Source organism: Mustelus asterias, chromosome 23 (genome assembly GCF_964213995.1).
Source record: "Mustelus asterias chromosome 23, sMusAst1.hap1.1, whole genome shotgun sequence".
NCBI lineage: Eukaryota > Metazoa > Chordata > Chondrichthyes > Carcharhiniformes > Triakidae > Mustelus > Mustelus asterias.
In genome coordinates, this window is record NC_135823.1 from 50,475,222 (window position 1) to 50,489,735 (window position 14,514).

The 14,514-nt window shown below is 40.7% G+C and overlaps 1 protein-coding gene across 5 annotated transcripts in view; it reads right to left on the reverse strand.

Moving 5' to 3' along the window:
- usp42 (ubiquitin specific peptidase 42) overlaps window positions 1-14,514 on the reverse strand; it is a 78,997-nt gene that overhangs the window by 35,967 nt on the left and 28,516 nt on the right. For all 5 annotated transcript variants that reach the window (XM_078240599.1, XM_078240601.1, XM_078240600.1 and 2 more), the window contains 4 exons: window positions 7,305-7,407; window positions 6,290-6,357; window positions 5,992-6,062; window positions 4,223-4,305 (listed from right to left, as the gene is read on the reverse strand). In XM_078240599.1, the coding sequence (XP_078096725.1) occupies window positions 4,223-4,305; window positions 5,992-6,062; window positions 6,290-6,357; window positions 7,305-7,407 (325 nt within the window). The remainder of the gene's footprint in view (window positions 1-4,222; window positions 4,306-5,991; window positions 6,063-6,289; window positions 6,358-7,304; window positions 7,408-14,514) is intronic.

Genomic DNA, 14,514 nt, shown 5'->3' on the forward strand with positions numbered 1-14,514 from the left:
CAACAATGGACGCTGCTTAAATTGAATGACTGATCCTTTGATCTTATGAACCTGCATTGTGGCCTGCCTAGGAGGGGATAATTAAGTGTCTGCTGGTCCTCAGATTATCAATGTGATGCACAAGGAAAAGGGCAATTAGATGGGATGGTACACAGCCAATTGCAACAGAATATACTTTTGTTAATTTAGAAAGCACAGCTTAATCCTTATTTAAATGGCGAAAAACATAAAATTAGAGAACTATAAATATGGTGGTGGTGATTTAATCTACAGGATTCCAATATAGATTAAGTCACAGTTATTTTGCATGAGTCAGCTGTGGCTCAATTGGTAGCAATTTTGCCTGAGTCACAAAGACTGGGTGCAAGCCCCACGCTCAAAACAAAAACAAGGCTGACACTCCAGTGCAGTACTGATGGACTGCCACACTGCTGCAGGTGGCATCTTTCAGAGACCCCATATTCTTGCTTGGGGTGAAATTAAAAACTCATGGCACTATTTCAAAGAAGAATTGGGGAATTATCCCAGGTACTCTTGCCAAAGATTTATCCCTCAATCAACATCACAAACAGATTATTGGGTTATCAAATTGTTGTGCGTGAGAGTTTGTTGTGCTATTACTAGCTGCCACAACGCCTACATGACAACAGTGACTACATCTCGTAAGTACTCAATGACTCTAAAGTGCTTTCAGACTTCAGGTGGTCATGAAAAGTGGTATATAAATGCAAATCTTTACTTAGACCTAATTTTCCATACTGAGTCAAATGCATTATGTGCATGTGGGCTGAACTCCATTAGCTGGAACGTTATATTCATAGTTAAAATAAAAATCCACCAGATATTATTATTATTAAAAGGGCAATTAGATGGGATGGTACACAGTCAATTGCAACAGAATATACTTTTGTTAATTTAGAAAGCACAGCTTAATCCTTATTTAAATGGCGAAAAACATAAAATTAGAGAACTATAAATATGGTGGTGGTGATTTAATCTACAGGATTCCAATATAGATTAAGTCACAGTTATTTTGCATGAGTCAGCTGTGGCTCAATTGGTAGCAATTTTGCCTGAGTCACAAAGTCTGGGTGCAAGCCCCACGCTCAAAACAAAAACAAGGCTGACACTCCAGTGCAGTACTGATGGACTACTTGAGAAGCTGAGTTACAGAGAGAGATTGAATAGGTTGGGACTTTATTCCCTGGAGCGTAGAAGATTGAGGGGAGATTTGATAGAGGTGTATAAGATTTTGATGGGTATAGATAGAGTGAATGCAAGCAGGCTTTTTCCGCTGAGGCTTGGGGAGAAAAAAACCAGAGGGCATGGGTTAAGGGTGAAAGGAGAAAAGTTTAAAGGGAATGGGGGGGCTTCTTCACGCAGAGAGTGGTGAGAGTGTGGAATATGCTGCCGGATAAAGTGGTAAATGCGGGGTCACTTTTAACATTTAAGAAAAACTTGGACGGGTTCATGGATGAGAGGGGTGTGGAGGGATATGGTCCAAGTGCAGGTCAGTGGGACTAGGCAATAAATGGTTCGGCACAGACAAGAAGGGCCAAAAGGCCTGTTTCTGAGCTGTAATTTTCTATGGTTCCATGGTTCTATATGACATTTGAAAACAGTTTTACAAAAATAAAGCCATTTAATCAACCATCTACAGAATAAATAGGTGGCTTGTTTGTGACAGGTAGATGCTTTGGTGTTGTTCTCAACCCTAGAAACTTTTTAAAAAGGGAAATTGCAATACATAATAAAAATTGAAGTGCTAACTGTAATTTATTTCAATTGCTGGAAAGCGCATAACTACATATAGGTTAATGGATACTGTTGATTATTGAAAAATTGCACATCCCTCAGCAACTAATAGATGTCTGTGGAATCAAACAATTATATATGCTGGATAGTCAAGAATGGTTACAAGTCTGTAATCAAACTGAAGGGTTCAGTGACAAACAGAGTAATTTATAAACAGCTAAACTTAACAACCTGATTATATAATTAACCACTTCCCATTATTTGAAAATAGGACCACCATTGCGTTGTATTACATGGTGGTAGAGATTGCTTTGCAGCCACTTCTCCCCTATAGTGGATTACTGATCCAAGCCCTAGCATTCTTAGAAGGCACAGAGCACAAAACATGCATTGTGGGTAGAACTGGGTTGTTCCCACACACTTCCAGATCTTGAACTGTATAGAAGCCTGGGGAGGATAACACTTCCTCTCCTGGATTGGGAACATACAGAGTGCATGCAGTACAAGGCAAGCTTACTTCCCTTTCACTTCTGTTTAATCTACTGTCCTCTCCCTTCCTTTTACAACGTAATAGCACTTATCAAACAGGTCTCCATTTTGCTACGAATGCTAGTGTGTAATTTTTTATTTATTCACCTGCTCCTGAGGAATTTTCCTTATTTGAAATTTAAATTCTAATCTTCCCAAAAAACGTATCAAAACAAACTACACCATAACATGAAATACATCAATGAAAATGCTTTTCAGTCTGGTTTTTAAACATGCTGTCAGGCTTGGTGGACAAATATAACTAACTTGGCTGGTGACTGACAACTAGCTCCAAGTCCTTTACATTTTTATACTCTTTACGAAGTGCAGTGGCAAAATAATAGTGCAAAAAATTCAAAATATTAAAACATTCTCCCCGTGTCTGGTTTCCTTGGGTACTCCGGTTTCCTCACAGTCCAAAGATGTGCGGGTTAGGTTGATTGGCCATGATAATCCCCCTGACACCAAGGAGCAATTTAACAGGGTAAATAGGTGGGATTATGGGGATAGGGCCTGGGTGGGAATGTGGTTGGTGCAGGCTTGATGGGTCGAATGGCCTACTTCTGCAATAAGAAGTCTCACAACACCAGGTTAAATTGATAGCAAAAGCCACTAGCTTTCGGATAACTCTGAAAGCTAGTGGCTTTTGCTACCAAATAAACCTGTTGGACTTTAACCTGGTGTTGTGAGACTTCTTACTGTGTTTACCCCAGTCCAACGCCGGCATCTGCACATCATGGCTACTTCTGCCATGCAGGGATTCTATTCTATGATATTGCGTGCAAATTTGTACCCACAATAAATTATAATTTATTAGTTTACAAGACACACATGTATATACATACACACACAGACCGCAGTTATAGTTTTAGAAAGGTTGTGTTTTCTGCCAACACCATGCGTTGCAGTTGTACGGTCTTACTCTGATGCCATTGTGAGCGACGGAGTAGGCAGCAGCCAGGAGTGAGCTGCTTAACAACTATTAAAGAGAGTGATTAAAAAAGCCTCACCTTCTCCGAGTCGGTGGGCTAGAGGTGAGGAATGGAGCTGGGGATTGGGATGGGGAGGGAGGCGGCTGCAATTCTGGACTGCAACTTCTGCACTCCACCTTTGGAGCTCTGGGGTTTCTTCTGGGTGGATCTTATTCAGATTGGGAAGCCATTCACCTAGTTTCTGAGCCCCAACGGGTAGGGTGAGGCAGTCAAGCCGCAGTCTCCCTGCAGTTTCTGAATCACCCGGTTGTAATCCAGAATACAAAGATGATCCAACTGGCACTGTCTCTCCTGCAAATGATGCAATTGGTTTTCTGCTCATGCTCAGTCAAGTGCACATATGCAGAGGAGTATTGGTGGTCATCTTGCATTGACAGGAGTGTTTTGGAAACTGGTGGGCCTAGTCATTCATGTTGCTGTTCAAAACTGTGGAAGATGTAGATAGTATCTCAGTGAATTGTCTCATTTTGGCAAAAGGGCAGCTAATGAGCCAGCATTGTAAATTGGTGATCCAGTATGCATTCTTATACTTTATCAACATGCTTACATAAATTGTAAACTGCAGATAAAAGCATTGCTTTATATTTCATAAGAGAAATCCACTGTTCTTATGCACATTGTTTTACCTCGTAGCCTAGCTAAGTATTGTTTCATTAGTATTTTTATTCTCTACTTGATATATAAGATTTTAAACATTGTATCTATTCTGCAGAAAAAATGGGATACCGACCTACAAATAAAGTTTCAAGCTAATGAACTTGGTAATGCTGAGATAGCAAGTTGTGCTATCAATTGGTCAAACAGTACTCTGGCAACAAGAACAGAATGATTCAGTATATGTGGAAGGTCACTGCCATGGTCATGAAGAAATTAATAGTTACACACAGAAGAGGTATTCAACGACTTACTTACAAATCTTTATTTTTGTAATGAGAATGTTTACTCACTTGGTGCATTTGTAGGCATTTTCACCATCCAGCTGTTCAGGCTTTACAAACTGTTCCAGAGCTTTTGTGATGTTTGGTGCAGTCTATAAAATATTTCATATTTTTCACAAGTAACTTACAAGTCAAAAAATTTTCAGATAGCGACACAAATAGGTTTTATTTTAACAAAAACAGAAATGCTGGAAAATCTCAGCAGGTCTGACAGCATCTGTGGAGAGAGCAGAGCTAGCATTTCAAGTCTGGATGCCACATTAGCTTGGTTCGCTCTCCACAGATGCTGTCAAACCTGCTGAGATTTTCCAGCATTTTCTGTCTTTGTTTCCGATTCAAGAATCCACAGTAATTTGCCTTTTTTTGGAAGTCTGTTTTAAAATACTTCCAAATTTAAAAGAGACCACATATTAAGCATTTTGGATTTATGGCCAATATTTCAAGAAAACTTAGAACTGAATTTCACCATGCACCAACTACCACTGAATTACAGCACAAGTCACCAGTAACCTAACTGGTCAGTAATCCAAATAGCTATAATAATTAAAGCAGCATAAACAAGATCAGAACGTGGATTTGGAATCTACCTTGCAGCACAAACACATGTCCTTTAGTTATACAGATCACAAGCTAATATTTACTTGGTTTTTGACGGCAAGGGATACTCAATGCAAGATGCATCTGTTTGCCATCCACTTCAGATCAGATTTACACTTTTTATACTGTAATTCCTGTACAAGATTTTAGTTTCAGATTTTGTAACAGGTATAATCTAAGTAAATTCAACTTGCATCACAAATTATGAATTGGTATTTTTCTAGTTTGGATTAAAAAAAGGTTACTTGTGATAGAAGATTTACAGACATTTAATGTCACAGTATTTAGAATGTGCTTTTTTGATATTTAATTTTGGTCAATGTGTCAAAATTTCTTGCTACTTATCTGTAATAATACTTTATGGCATGTCAAAATAGAATCATACAGCATAGAAGAGGCCCATTGTGTTTGTGCCAGCCCTCTGAAAGTTATCCAATTAGCCCCACTCCTCTGCTCTCTTCCCATAGCCCTGCAAAACTTTCCTTTTCATCCTTGTAGATCCTTTCTGAACCTTCTCATAAGGTCTTGGTGTCCTTCCTAAAATGTGGTGCTCAAAATTAGGCACAATGCTGTGGTTGAGGCTTGATTTATAAAGGTTTAACATAAATTAACATAAAGTCCTAAGATGTGCGGGTTAGGTTGATTGGCCACGCTAAAAAATTGCCCTTAGTGTCCTGAGATGCGTAGGTTAGAGGGATTAGTGGGTAAATCTGTAGGGATATGGGGGTAGGGCCTGGGTGGGATTGTGGTCGGTGCAGACTCGATGGGCCGAATGGCCTCTTTCTGTACTGTAGGGTTTCTATGATATTCTATGATAAATTCTTTGCTTTGTACTGTCTCTATTTACAATGCCAAGGATCCCCTATGTTGTTTTTTAAGAAAAGGCTTCTTCATAAAGCAATTCTGACCATAGCCATGCAAATACCATGACCTGTCTATGCAACTGTTTCAAAAAAACAGGAAATGCAAGCATAAAGTCTAGGGCATAGTTTATAATTAGAGCAGCTGTCAAGTCTGAGCAGTGTCACCTCTGCAAGGAAAGGGAGCTTGAAGAAGTTGCACTTGTGGATTGTGCAGAATAAAATCAACTCAGAGGGAATGCAGTATATATTTAGAGGAGAAAAATGGCATCTTAAAAATGCAAATTGTAGCAGCTAGCAGAGAATAATGCATAGCAATACCTTTATTTCCAGAGCAATATCCAAGTATGGATCATACGTGTCAGAAACTCCTTTGCAGTTTAAACATTTTACTAAAATAAGAAAAATATTGTTAGAAAAATGCTCTGTAAGGCAACATATAAATTCATATAAAAGCATTATAAAACAGTCAGCAATTTAATGAAATATCTAATTTTTCAATGACTGACTATTGACGAGTAAGCAAGATATATGGTTTTTAATTTCTGTAAGCATCAACTTTTGTAAAATCATTGCATACATATAAAACTACTTTGATCTTTATATAAATGGAACATACCTCTTGACCTCAAGTACCCTCCAAAAATTTGATATATCATTGTGGTTGCCTGAGTTTGTCTATCCAATCTACAGGAGTATTGGAAAGAACATTTAGTATAATTTTCATGTTCAAATTAATTTTCGGTTAAACTTAAAATTAAACACCACTCTAGTTCAAAGGCAGGTTTGTGACATTACACATTGCCTCTGAAGAATTAGCAAATCACAAGCTCCCAATCTTCAAAGGATCAACCTTTCCAAGTGGTGGGGCAAAGGAAAGCAAGAGCGGAAGAAAGGTGACTGGAATGGTGTAACTTTTCAACTAATAATTTTCTTGTGCTTTCAACGCCCATTCTGACAATATCAGCAAGCCTGATTCAAAGGTGTTGCATGATGTGAAAAAAAAACTGCCAGATATAAATCTGTATAGAACATAGAACATAACAGCGCAGTACAGGCCCTTCGGCCCTCGATGTTGCGCCAACCAGTGAAACCAATCTAAAGCCCATCTAACCTACACTATTCCAATATCATCCATATGTTTATCCAATAACCATTTGAATGCTCTTAATGTTGACGAGTCCACTACTGCTGCAGGCAGGGCATTCCACGCCCTTACTACTTACTGAGTAAAGAACCTACCTCTAACATCTGTCCTATATCTCTCACCCCTCAATTTAAAGCTTTGTCCCCTCATGTTAGCCATCACCATCTGAGGAAAAAGGCTCTCACTATCCACCCTATCTATTCCTCTGATCATCTTGTAAGCCTCTATTAAGTCACCTCTTAACCTTCTTCTCTCTAACGAAACAATCTTACATACTTTTCTGTTCAATGTGGAAGTGATCTTCATTTTCCCCCCCCCACTTGTTTGTATTTTTAAGTTGGCCTAATCAAACTATGACCATTTGATCCATTTTGCTACGTAGACGTATTTCTCAATGCATATACACTTAGTTCTTGCATAGATATTAATAGTAAAATAATAAAGTCATTCTAAATACCTTGAAATTTTCATTTAGACTTGTACTCACTTGTTGCTTCCATTTAGGCATGCTTTCTGGAGCGCATCAACAGTGTAACGCAAGAATTCGTGTGCATCTTCCTGGTTTCCAAATCGAAAATGTTTTGCTATTCCTAAAAGGATGAAAGTTTAAAATAATGGATGCAGATATAATACACAAATTTAAGTAATTTCGAAAAATTAAACATTTAGTACAAATTAGATTGAGTTTTTTTGTCACTTCAAATGTTTCTCCCACAAATTTGGGAGGGAAGAATTACAAGGACGAGAAAGTACGACTTGTGCTGAATTGGTTGACCGTAGCCAAAGCAGCCACGGGCACAAATGTCCTCAGTGCCCTTGACTAGCAAGGGAAGTGGGAAAAAGAAATCAACAAGGATTTCTACTCCTGATCATCATACAAATGATTCCTGCTGAAATGTGACCGAGGATAGGATCAAGCTTTGGTGTGATGTGCTCTAACAGCTTGTCAACCCAAGCACATTGATTACAAATATGCAATACAGTGGGGTGGTCTAACCAGTTCATGGAGCTATTCCTCATTAGGAGAAAGATAGCACGTTCTCAGTGGGTCAGTTGGTAACAGAAGAGTGCAGCTACCATGTAAGTCACAGGTTTCATTTCCTGTGCTGAGTCAGTGAAGACTCAGCACGACATTATACTGGGTGCAGGGAATGGGAATCAGCCAGAGTTCACTCATTGCTATCCAATGGCACTTACTGAAAAAATTAGAAATGTTTGACTTCAGGATTGGGATTAACTGCAAAGTATGCCACAATCAAACTGCCCAAGTTAGCAAGTGAACATATTCAAGAAGAAATATCACTTATACAAAATTGCCTCACAGTATCGGATCAAAATTAATACTCTGATCCCAAACAAGCATTAAAATTCTAGGCAACTTGCAGGTTTCTATATTTCAGCATAATAAAAAAAGCTAAACTAAGGGTTTCCAAAATAATTTTTTAAAAGTCAGTAAACAAGGGCAGAAGAGTCCAATCTGTAAATTAAACCAACCCTAAACCTGTCACACCAACAGCACACAATATGAATCAATAATGGACTATTAAAACTAGCATAGGTGTGCAGAGTCACAATGCAACAGAAAAATCAAATATTCAATATTATTGTATATTTTACATAGATTGTCACAACAACAATGATGTGTAACAGCTTAATACCCGAACAGAGTTAACACAAACTCACTGAAGTCTAAATATTTAAAAACTTCACTGTACAATGACAAGTAATGAAAATTGCAATCTGGGTATGACTGATATACCAGCATTAAATACAAATCAGCTAACCATGAACTCAAATTCTAGAAATAAACCTTCTGTACAAAATCAAATTAATGTTTTTGTCGATTAATTACTTAGATAATCTGTCTGATGCAATAACCAAATAAACAATTTTCAAGGGAGTTTTCAGATACATATTCTATCTGCTAAACTTCATTGGTAACAAACTGGAGGCAAGAGGACTTCAGCAAGTACAAAATATGATTGAGCAATTTCAAAACATCCATATAAACTGAGGAAACTGTTATGAAACATTTTTTTCTCTTTTTAATACCAATTTAAAACACTTCTCTGTGTAAATGCCAACGAGAGCTGTCTGTCAAACTAGATTGACCAAAGGCAAGGCCTATTTGAGTTATAGGAAAGCGCTATTATAGAATTGTCTGGATGGTTAATTCAACATTTTTATTTAGTGGCTAAAGAGAATTAACTTTTTGTCTTATTTTCCAGCAGCTCATTCTCCAGGTCACTTCACCAAATTGTATAACATCCTTGTGTTGCTTTACACACCAATCTATCTCAACCAGAAATTTGCAGACCACTGGCATCATACACAATGTCTAATGCAAAATGACTAAACATCAGGACAATTACACTAATTACAATACCACAAATATAGCTTAACGTTATTAATTCATCCAGCAATAAACAAAATTGAAGTGTCCATCAGCTGCAGAATTCTGCATGTAAAAACATCTACGATTTTAAAAAAAATGTTTCCATGGGATGTGGGCATCCAGCATTTGTTCCCCATTCCTAATTACTCTTGAGAAAGTGATAGTGAGCCACTCACTTGAACTGCTGAAGCCTGTGTGGAATAGGTACACAGTACTGTTAAGGAGTTCCAGGTTTTCAGTCCAATGACAGTGAAAGAAGAATGATATCGTCCTAAGGCAGGGCAGTGCGTGGTTTGGAGGGGATCTTGTAAGTGTTGGTGTTCCCATACTTCTATTGCAGGGTTCAAAATAATGGATAGGTGATTTCTCTCAAAAGCCCCCCCAAAAAATCAATGGCGGAGATGACAAATGAAAGATAAGTCGCCCCAAATGAGGAAGAGGCAGAATCAGTGAGGGGCTACCCTCCAATCAAAAATTTTGCCTCTCCCATGCCCACTGCCCCAACTCCTCCAAACACAGGTTCCCTCTCTCACACACCCTTGATGCCTCGAGACACAGAATTGATTGGAGGAACAGGGAGGGCAGGAATGAGGGAACCTGTTATTGAAGGAGCTGGAGCATTTATTCTGACTGGTCCTACTGCTGCAATCACACTGGACCCAAACCAGGACAAGGGAGAGCAGGATAACAATGAGGGCTCATGCAGCTCTCTTATCTGAGATCAGCGGCCGTGATGCTCAGGTTGGGGCTGGGACCTGGCTCAGGTCTGGGAATGCCGCTGGAAGAGAAGCAGCAGCAAGGGAGGCAGACACAAGCTGAGGTGATGAAGAAACTGTGGGGCCTCCATCTGAACAAATTCTACATTCTGGCTCTCAAATTCATTAAAGATACAGAGACCTTGGTCTTCAGAGACACTTAAGACGACAATTGATTTTGAGCCTCTGCAGTATGGAGCAGGAATACAGCCCCATTTGGAAACAGGCGTTTGGAAGGTTTTCTGCATCAGATGGATGACAGTGGGGAGTGGTTCAATCTCAAGGAAATTATGGTGAATCAATGGTGGTATTGTTGGAAGCAATGGTGCTGGTAATTTTGCACTTAAGAATTTTTCATGTTTCTTCGTTTATTTTATTTGAATTGACTGTAAAATTTAACTTGATTCAGCCCTTGGCTGTGACAAGAGTGGAGTTTAATAAATTATAATAGTGAAGAAATGGACAAACATTCAAAGGACAAACATTCAAAGGGCTCTAGGAAACAGTGAGCAGGAGTGGGGACTAATTTGATAGCCCTGTCTCTCACATTCAAAGAGCCAGCACAGGCATAAGACATTGAATAGCCTCCTTCTAAGCCGTAACATTCAATGATTTTGGACAGCCAGCATATTTCTGTCTGTTTTTATATTTTTGTACAGGTTTTCAATGTCCACTGTAAAAAAAATGGCATGGAGAGCATGGTTAAGAGGTTAACCACATCTATAAAGTGGTATGTGTCTTTAATGTAATCGGGGTGCTTCTGATGTGGAGCTAGCGTTGGACTGGGAAGGGCACACTAAGAAGTCTCGCAACACCAGGTTAAAGTCCCAACAGGTTTATTTGTAATCACAAGCTTTCAGAGCGCTGCTCCTTCGCTCACCTGAAGGAGGAGAAGCGCTCCGAAAACTCGTGATTACAAATAAACCTGTTGTGACTTTAACCTGGTGTTGGGGTGCTTCTGAGCTAAGGGATTCCAATCCATGTCTTACTAAAACATAGATGATCATGCAAGGAGGTGCACTAGCTTAGATCACTGAAATGTGAAAAAATGTGTGAATTAAACCATTCATTCTTGGATGGTGCTGCTGGATTAATTTGTGTATTCCCCTTGCTGCAGTTTGATCTTTAGAAGTCAGTGTCCTGATGTAAACACTCACTTTTAAACAGAAGTACTGAAGGGGAAGAATCTTGAAATTGGCAGAATAAAACCAAAGGATGCAACAGAGTGCTAACTGTTTGCAACATTATTTTTTTTAAGGGTTTGCAGATTTGAGACTTGTTCCCAATAAGTTACCTTGTGCCAAGTAGCTAGAATTTTCATTTTGGAAATGGAGTATGGGAGATTTATTTCTAATAAATAAAAAAAAGTATTTACAGATTCCAAAATGAAAGATCTTCTGTAGTTATGAAAGTCAAACTTACCATAATGCTGAGTGGTGGAGGTCGAGAGCTTCAGCTCCCGATGGGCCTCAGTTTCTGTGCATACGCAGGCTGGCAGCAGACTACACATGCACAGGTCTGCATTTTTCCATTCTTTGGCCCCAGCACACCTGTGCCAGAAGGAAAATGGCAGTATAAAAAGTGCCATAAAAGGCAAGTGTCCCAGGCAGGGGACGGGGGTGGGGGGGGAGAACAGGACGATCCCGGAGGATGGGTGGGGGTGGGGGGCTGTGCCTGTAATTTGGTACTTGATTGTGGACTCAGGAATCCAGGGGAACGGAACCTTAAGAGACGAGACTGAAACCCTGTGAGGAGAGCTGTTGTTGATCCAGTCCGAGTTGGAGCGACTTTTAAAGTTTAATTATTAGTCACATGTCGGCTTACATTAAGACTGCAATGAAGTTACTGTGAAAATTGCCCAGTTGTCACACTCTGGTGCCTGTTTGGGTATACCGAGGGAGAATTTAGCATGGCCAATGCACCTAACCAGCAAATCTTTCGGACTCTGGGAGTAAACCAGAGCACCCGGAGGAAACCCACACAGACATGGGGTGAATGTGCAGACTCCACACAGACAGTGATCCAAGCAGGGAATTGAACCTGGGTCCCTGGCGCTGTTAGGCAGCATTGCTAACCACTGTGCCACTGTAACTTATGGAGAGAATTCCAAGGCAAGATCCCTTACGGTGAAGACTAGAATTCCTTGTTAGAGAGAGAGAGAGACAGCGTTTTAGTGAGATTGATTGTTGCACAATGCTTACTGATGTCTGCGTGGGTTTTTGAGAAATCCACGGACTGTCTCTTGGTCACATCTGTCAGTCACTTATTGTGCAAAGTGGTGTGTTCAACCAGTTTGCCTGTTAATTCACATGCACCTTATTAACCCTGAATGCTTTCTGATCTTGCATTGTAAAGTTCATTTTTGTTTGTTCAAAACCTGTGGCACCTGGTGCCTTTATTCACTGAACAAGTGTCTTAAATCTCAAACACTTTCTACTATACACACACCCACATCGCTGATTGATATGAACCATAAAGTATGTTAGCCATTTGAGTGGTGCGTAGAGGTCAGCCTGCTTGTCACCTCTTGCTTTCAGCTTTCACCACTGGCCAGCAGTACCAGTTATCCAAAAAGGGAGCCAAGTACTTAAGCCTCTCTCACCAGTACACAATCTCTTCAGCAAGTCTGACGCATATATAAACAGGCTAAACTACAGGGGACTTGGAGGAGGTCTGGCTCCCATACTCTTCGCACACAGGGCACCTGCATGCAGTTATGCCCTGACATCCATGAACCAGGACCCCAGCTAAGGGTAAAATGCCCCGTTGCTTTGTGGGTCTCTTGGAGAGAATAAACTTAAGGGAGTAAACCCCAACAGAAAACACAGTATGGAGTCCCGTAGGTTGTAATCTGGCAATCAGGCAGCTTTCCGGCAACTGATACAGCACAGCTGGTACCAAACAGTACTTTTTCTTAGAACAAAACTAGCAATGCCAAGAGGGGGGCCCTGTTCCTTGGGCAACTCTGGGTCTCCATCTTAGTTTCCCGGGCCTGCCCCCTGGAGTTTTGTGGTTTACATTGGCACGGTGGGAACAAACAGTTACCAGTTACAAGCTTTTTCCCAAAAGGCATAGAGCAAGAGCGCCAGGGTTATTTCCAACAAGGTGAGAGATCATGTGTCCCTGGAAAGCTAACACCCACCTCAAGTTGGGCGGCCCCCAATCAGTTCACTGCTGTCCTGCCACAGCCTGCTTACTTTGAGCTTAGAGAGTCATCGCTCAACATTTAGGTTGCTAATCTATGCACCAGCCAAGACAAACTCAACAAAGACAACACCAGTCTTTCACATTGCAAGCTTGGACACAAGGACCATGCATCTTTACCGTACCAACAACGGTCTGCAAGTTTCAAAATAGCTGTGACCAAAGAACAAGTCTAAGAATTTACAAGTTTCAATGTGGACATTGCCATGTTGCAAGAAATTAGGCTCGCTCAAATGGATCCTTAAAGTGAAACACTACATGTCCCTCTGGCAGGGGAAAATTCCGAGGCAATGCATGAGCATGAAGTAGGTTTTGCAGTAAAATAGACTCTACTCTCGATTATTGAACCTCCCACCACCACCAATCAAATCACAAAAGACTCAGGGGACTTGTTACACTTCACTTGCCAGCAAGAGCCCAGTTAACCTCGTGTGTACCTTTGCCCCAAAACTCACCTCTACTCCAAATATCAAGGACCAATTCTGAGGGGCTTGACGTTGCCATCAGCAGAATTCCCAGGACTGCATATACATTCTAAGCAACCTCAATGCAAGAGCGGGCACTGAGTATACATGTTGGCCAATGTGCACTAGGGAACCAGGGAATCGGCAATATGAACAAAAGATGGAAACAGGTTGCTCGAGTTATGCTGTTATCATGGATTTTATGTGACGAACAGCTACTTCCAAACTAAGGTGTGCCACAAGGTGTCTTGAAGACATCCAAGATCAAGCCACAGGCACCAGCTAAATATCATGACCAGACGTACCACAGAGTCCACAGAGTCCTCATCACTCCTAGCCATCACAGCACTGAATGTGACACTGAATACTCCTGGTGTGTAGCTAGATCAGGTTTCAGACAAGGAAACTATACCACTCCCAAGAAGAAAGGATGCCCTCAGATCAACACTTGCCTTACCACTGACCCAGAGACGGCCCAGAGGTTCCTCAACATCCTCAACCAGGCTCTTTCAGACAATGCCCAAGGCTAGACTGCAGGGCTGAAGTGAGATCACCTGCACAGCACCATCTAACTCTGCACTCACTGCATATGGGAACAGAGAGCTGGTGGTTACTGGACTGAAATGGAGCCAACTACTGCAAAGCCAATTGCTTCAACAAGCCCACATTAACTACAAGCAAGTTCCCAGCAAACAAAATCCAGCTGCTCTCTGAGCTGCTGGAATCAATTTTCAGCAGACAGCTCACCACCGCGTCAATCAATACTGGTTGAAACTTGGCAACAGCATACAACCTGCTGCTGAATCCAGGGACACTAAGAAATCAAGGAGACAACAGGCCCAGCAGCAACCAAACCAGCCCCTTTTAAGAGAGAGGGAG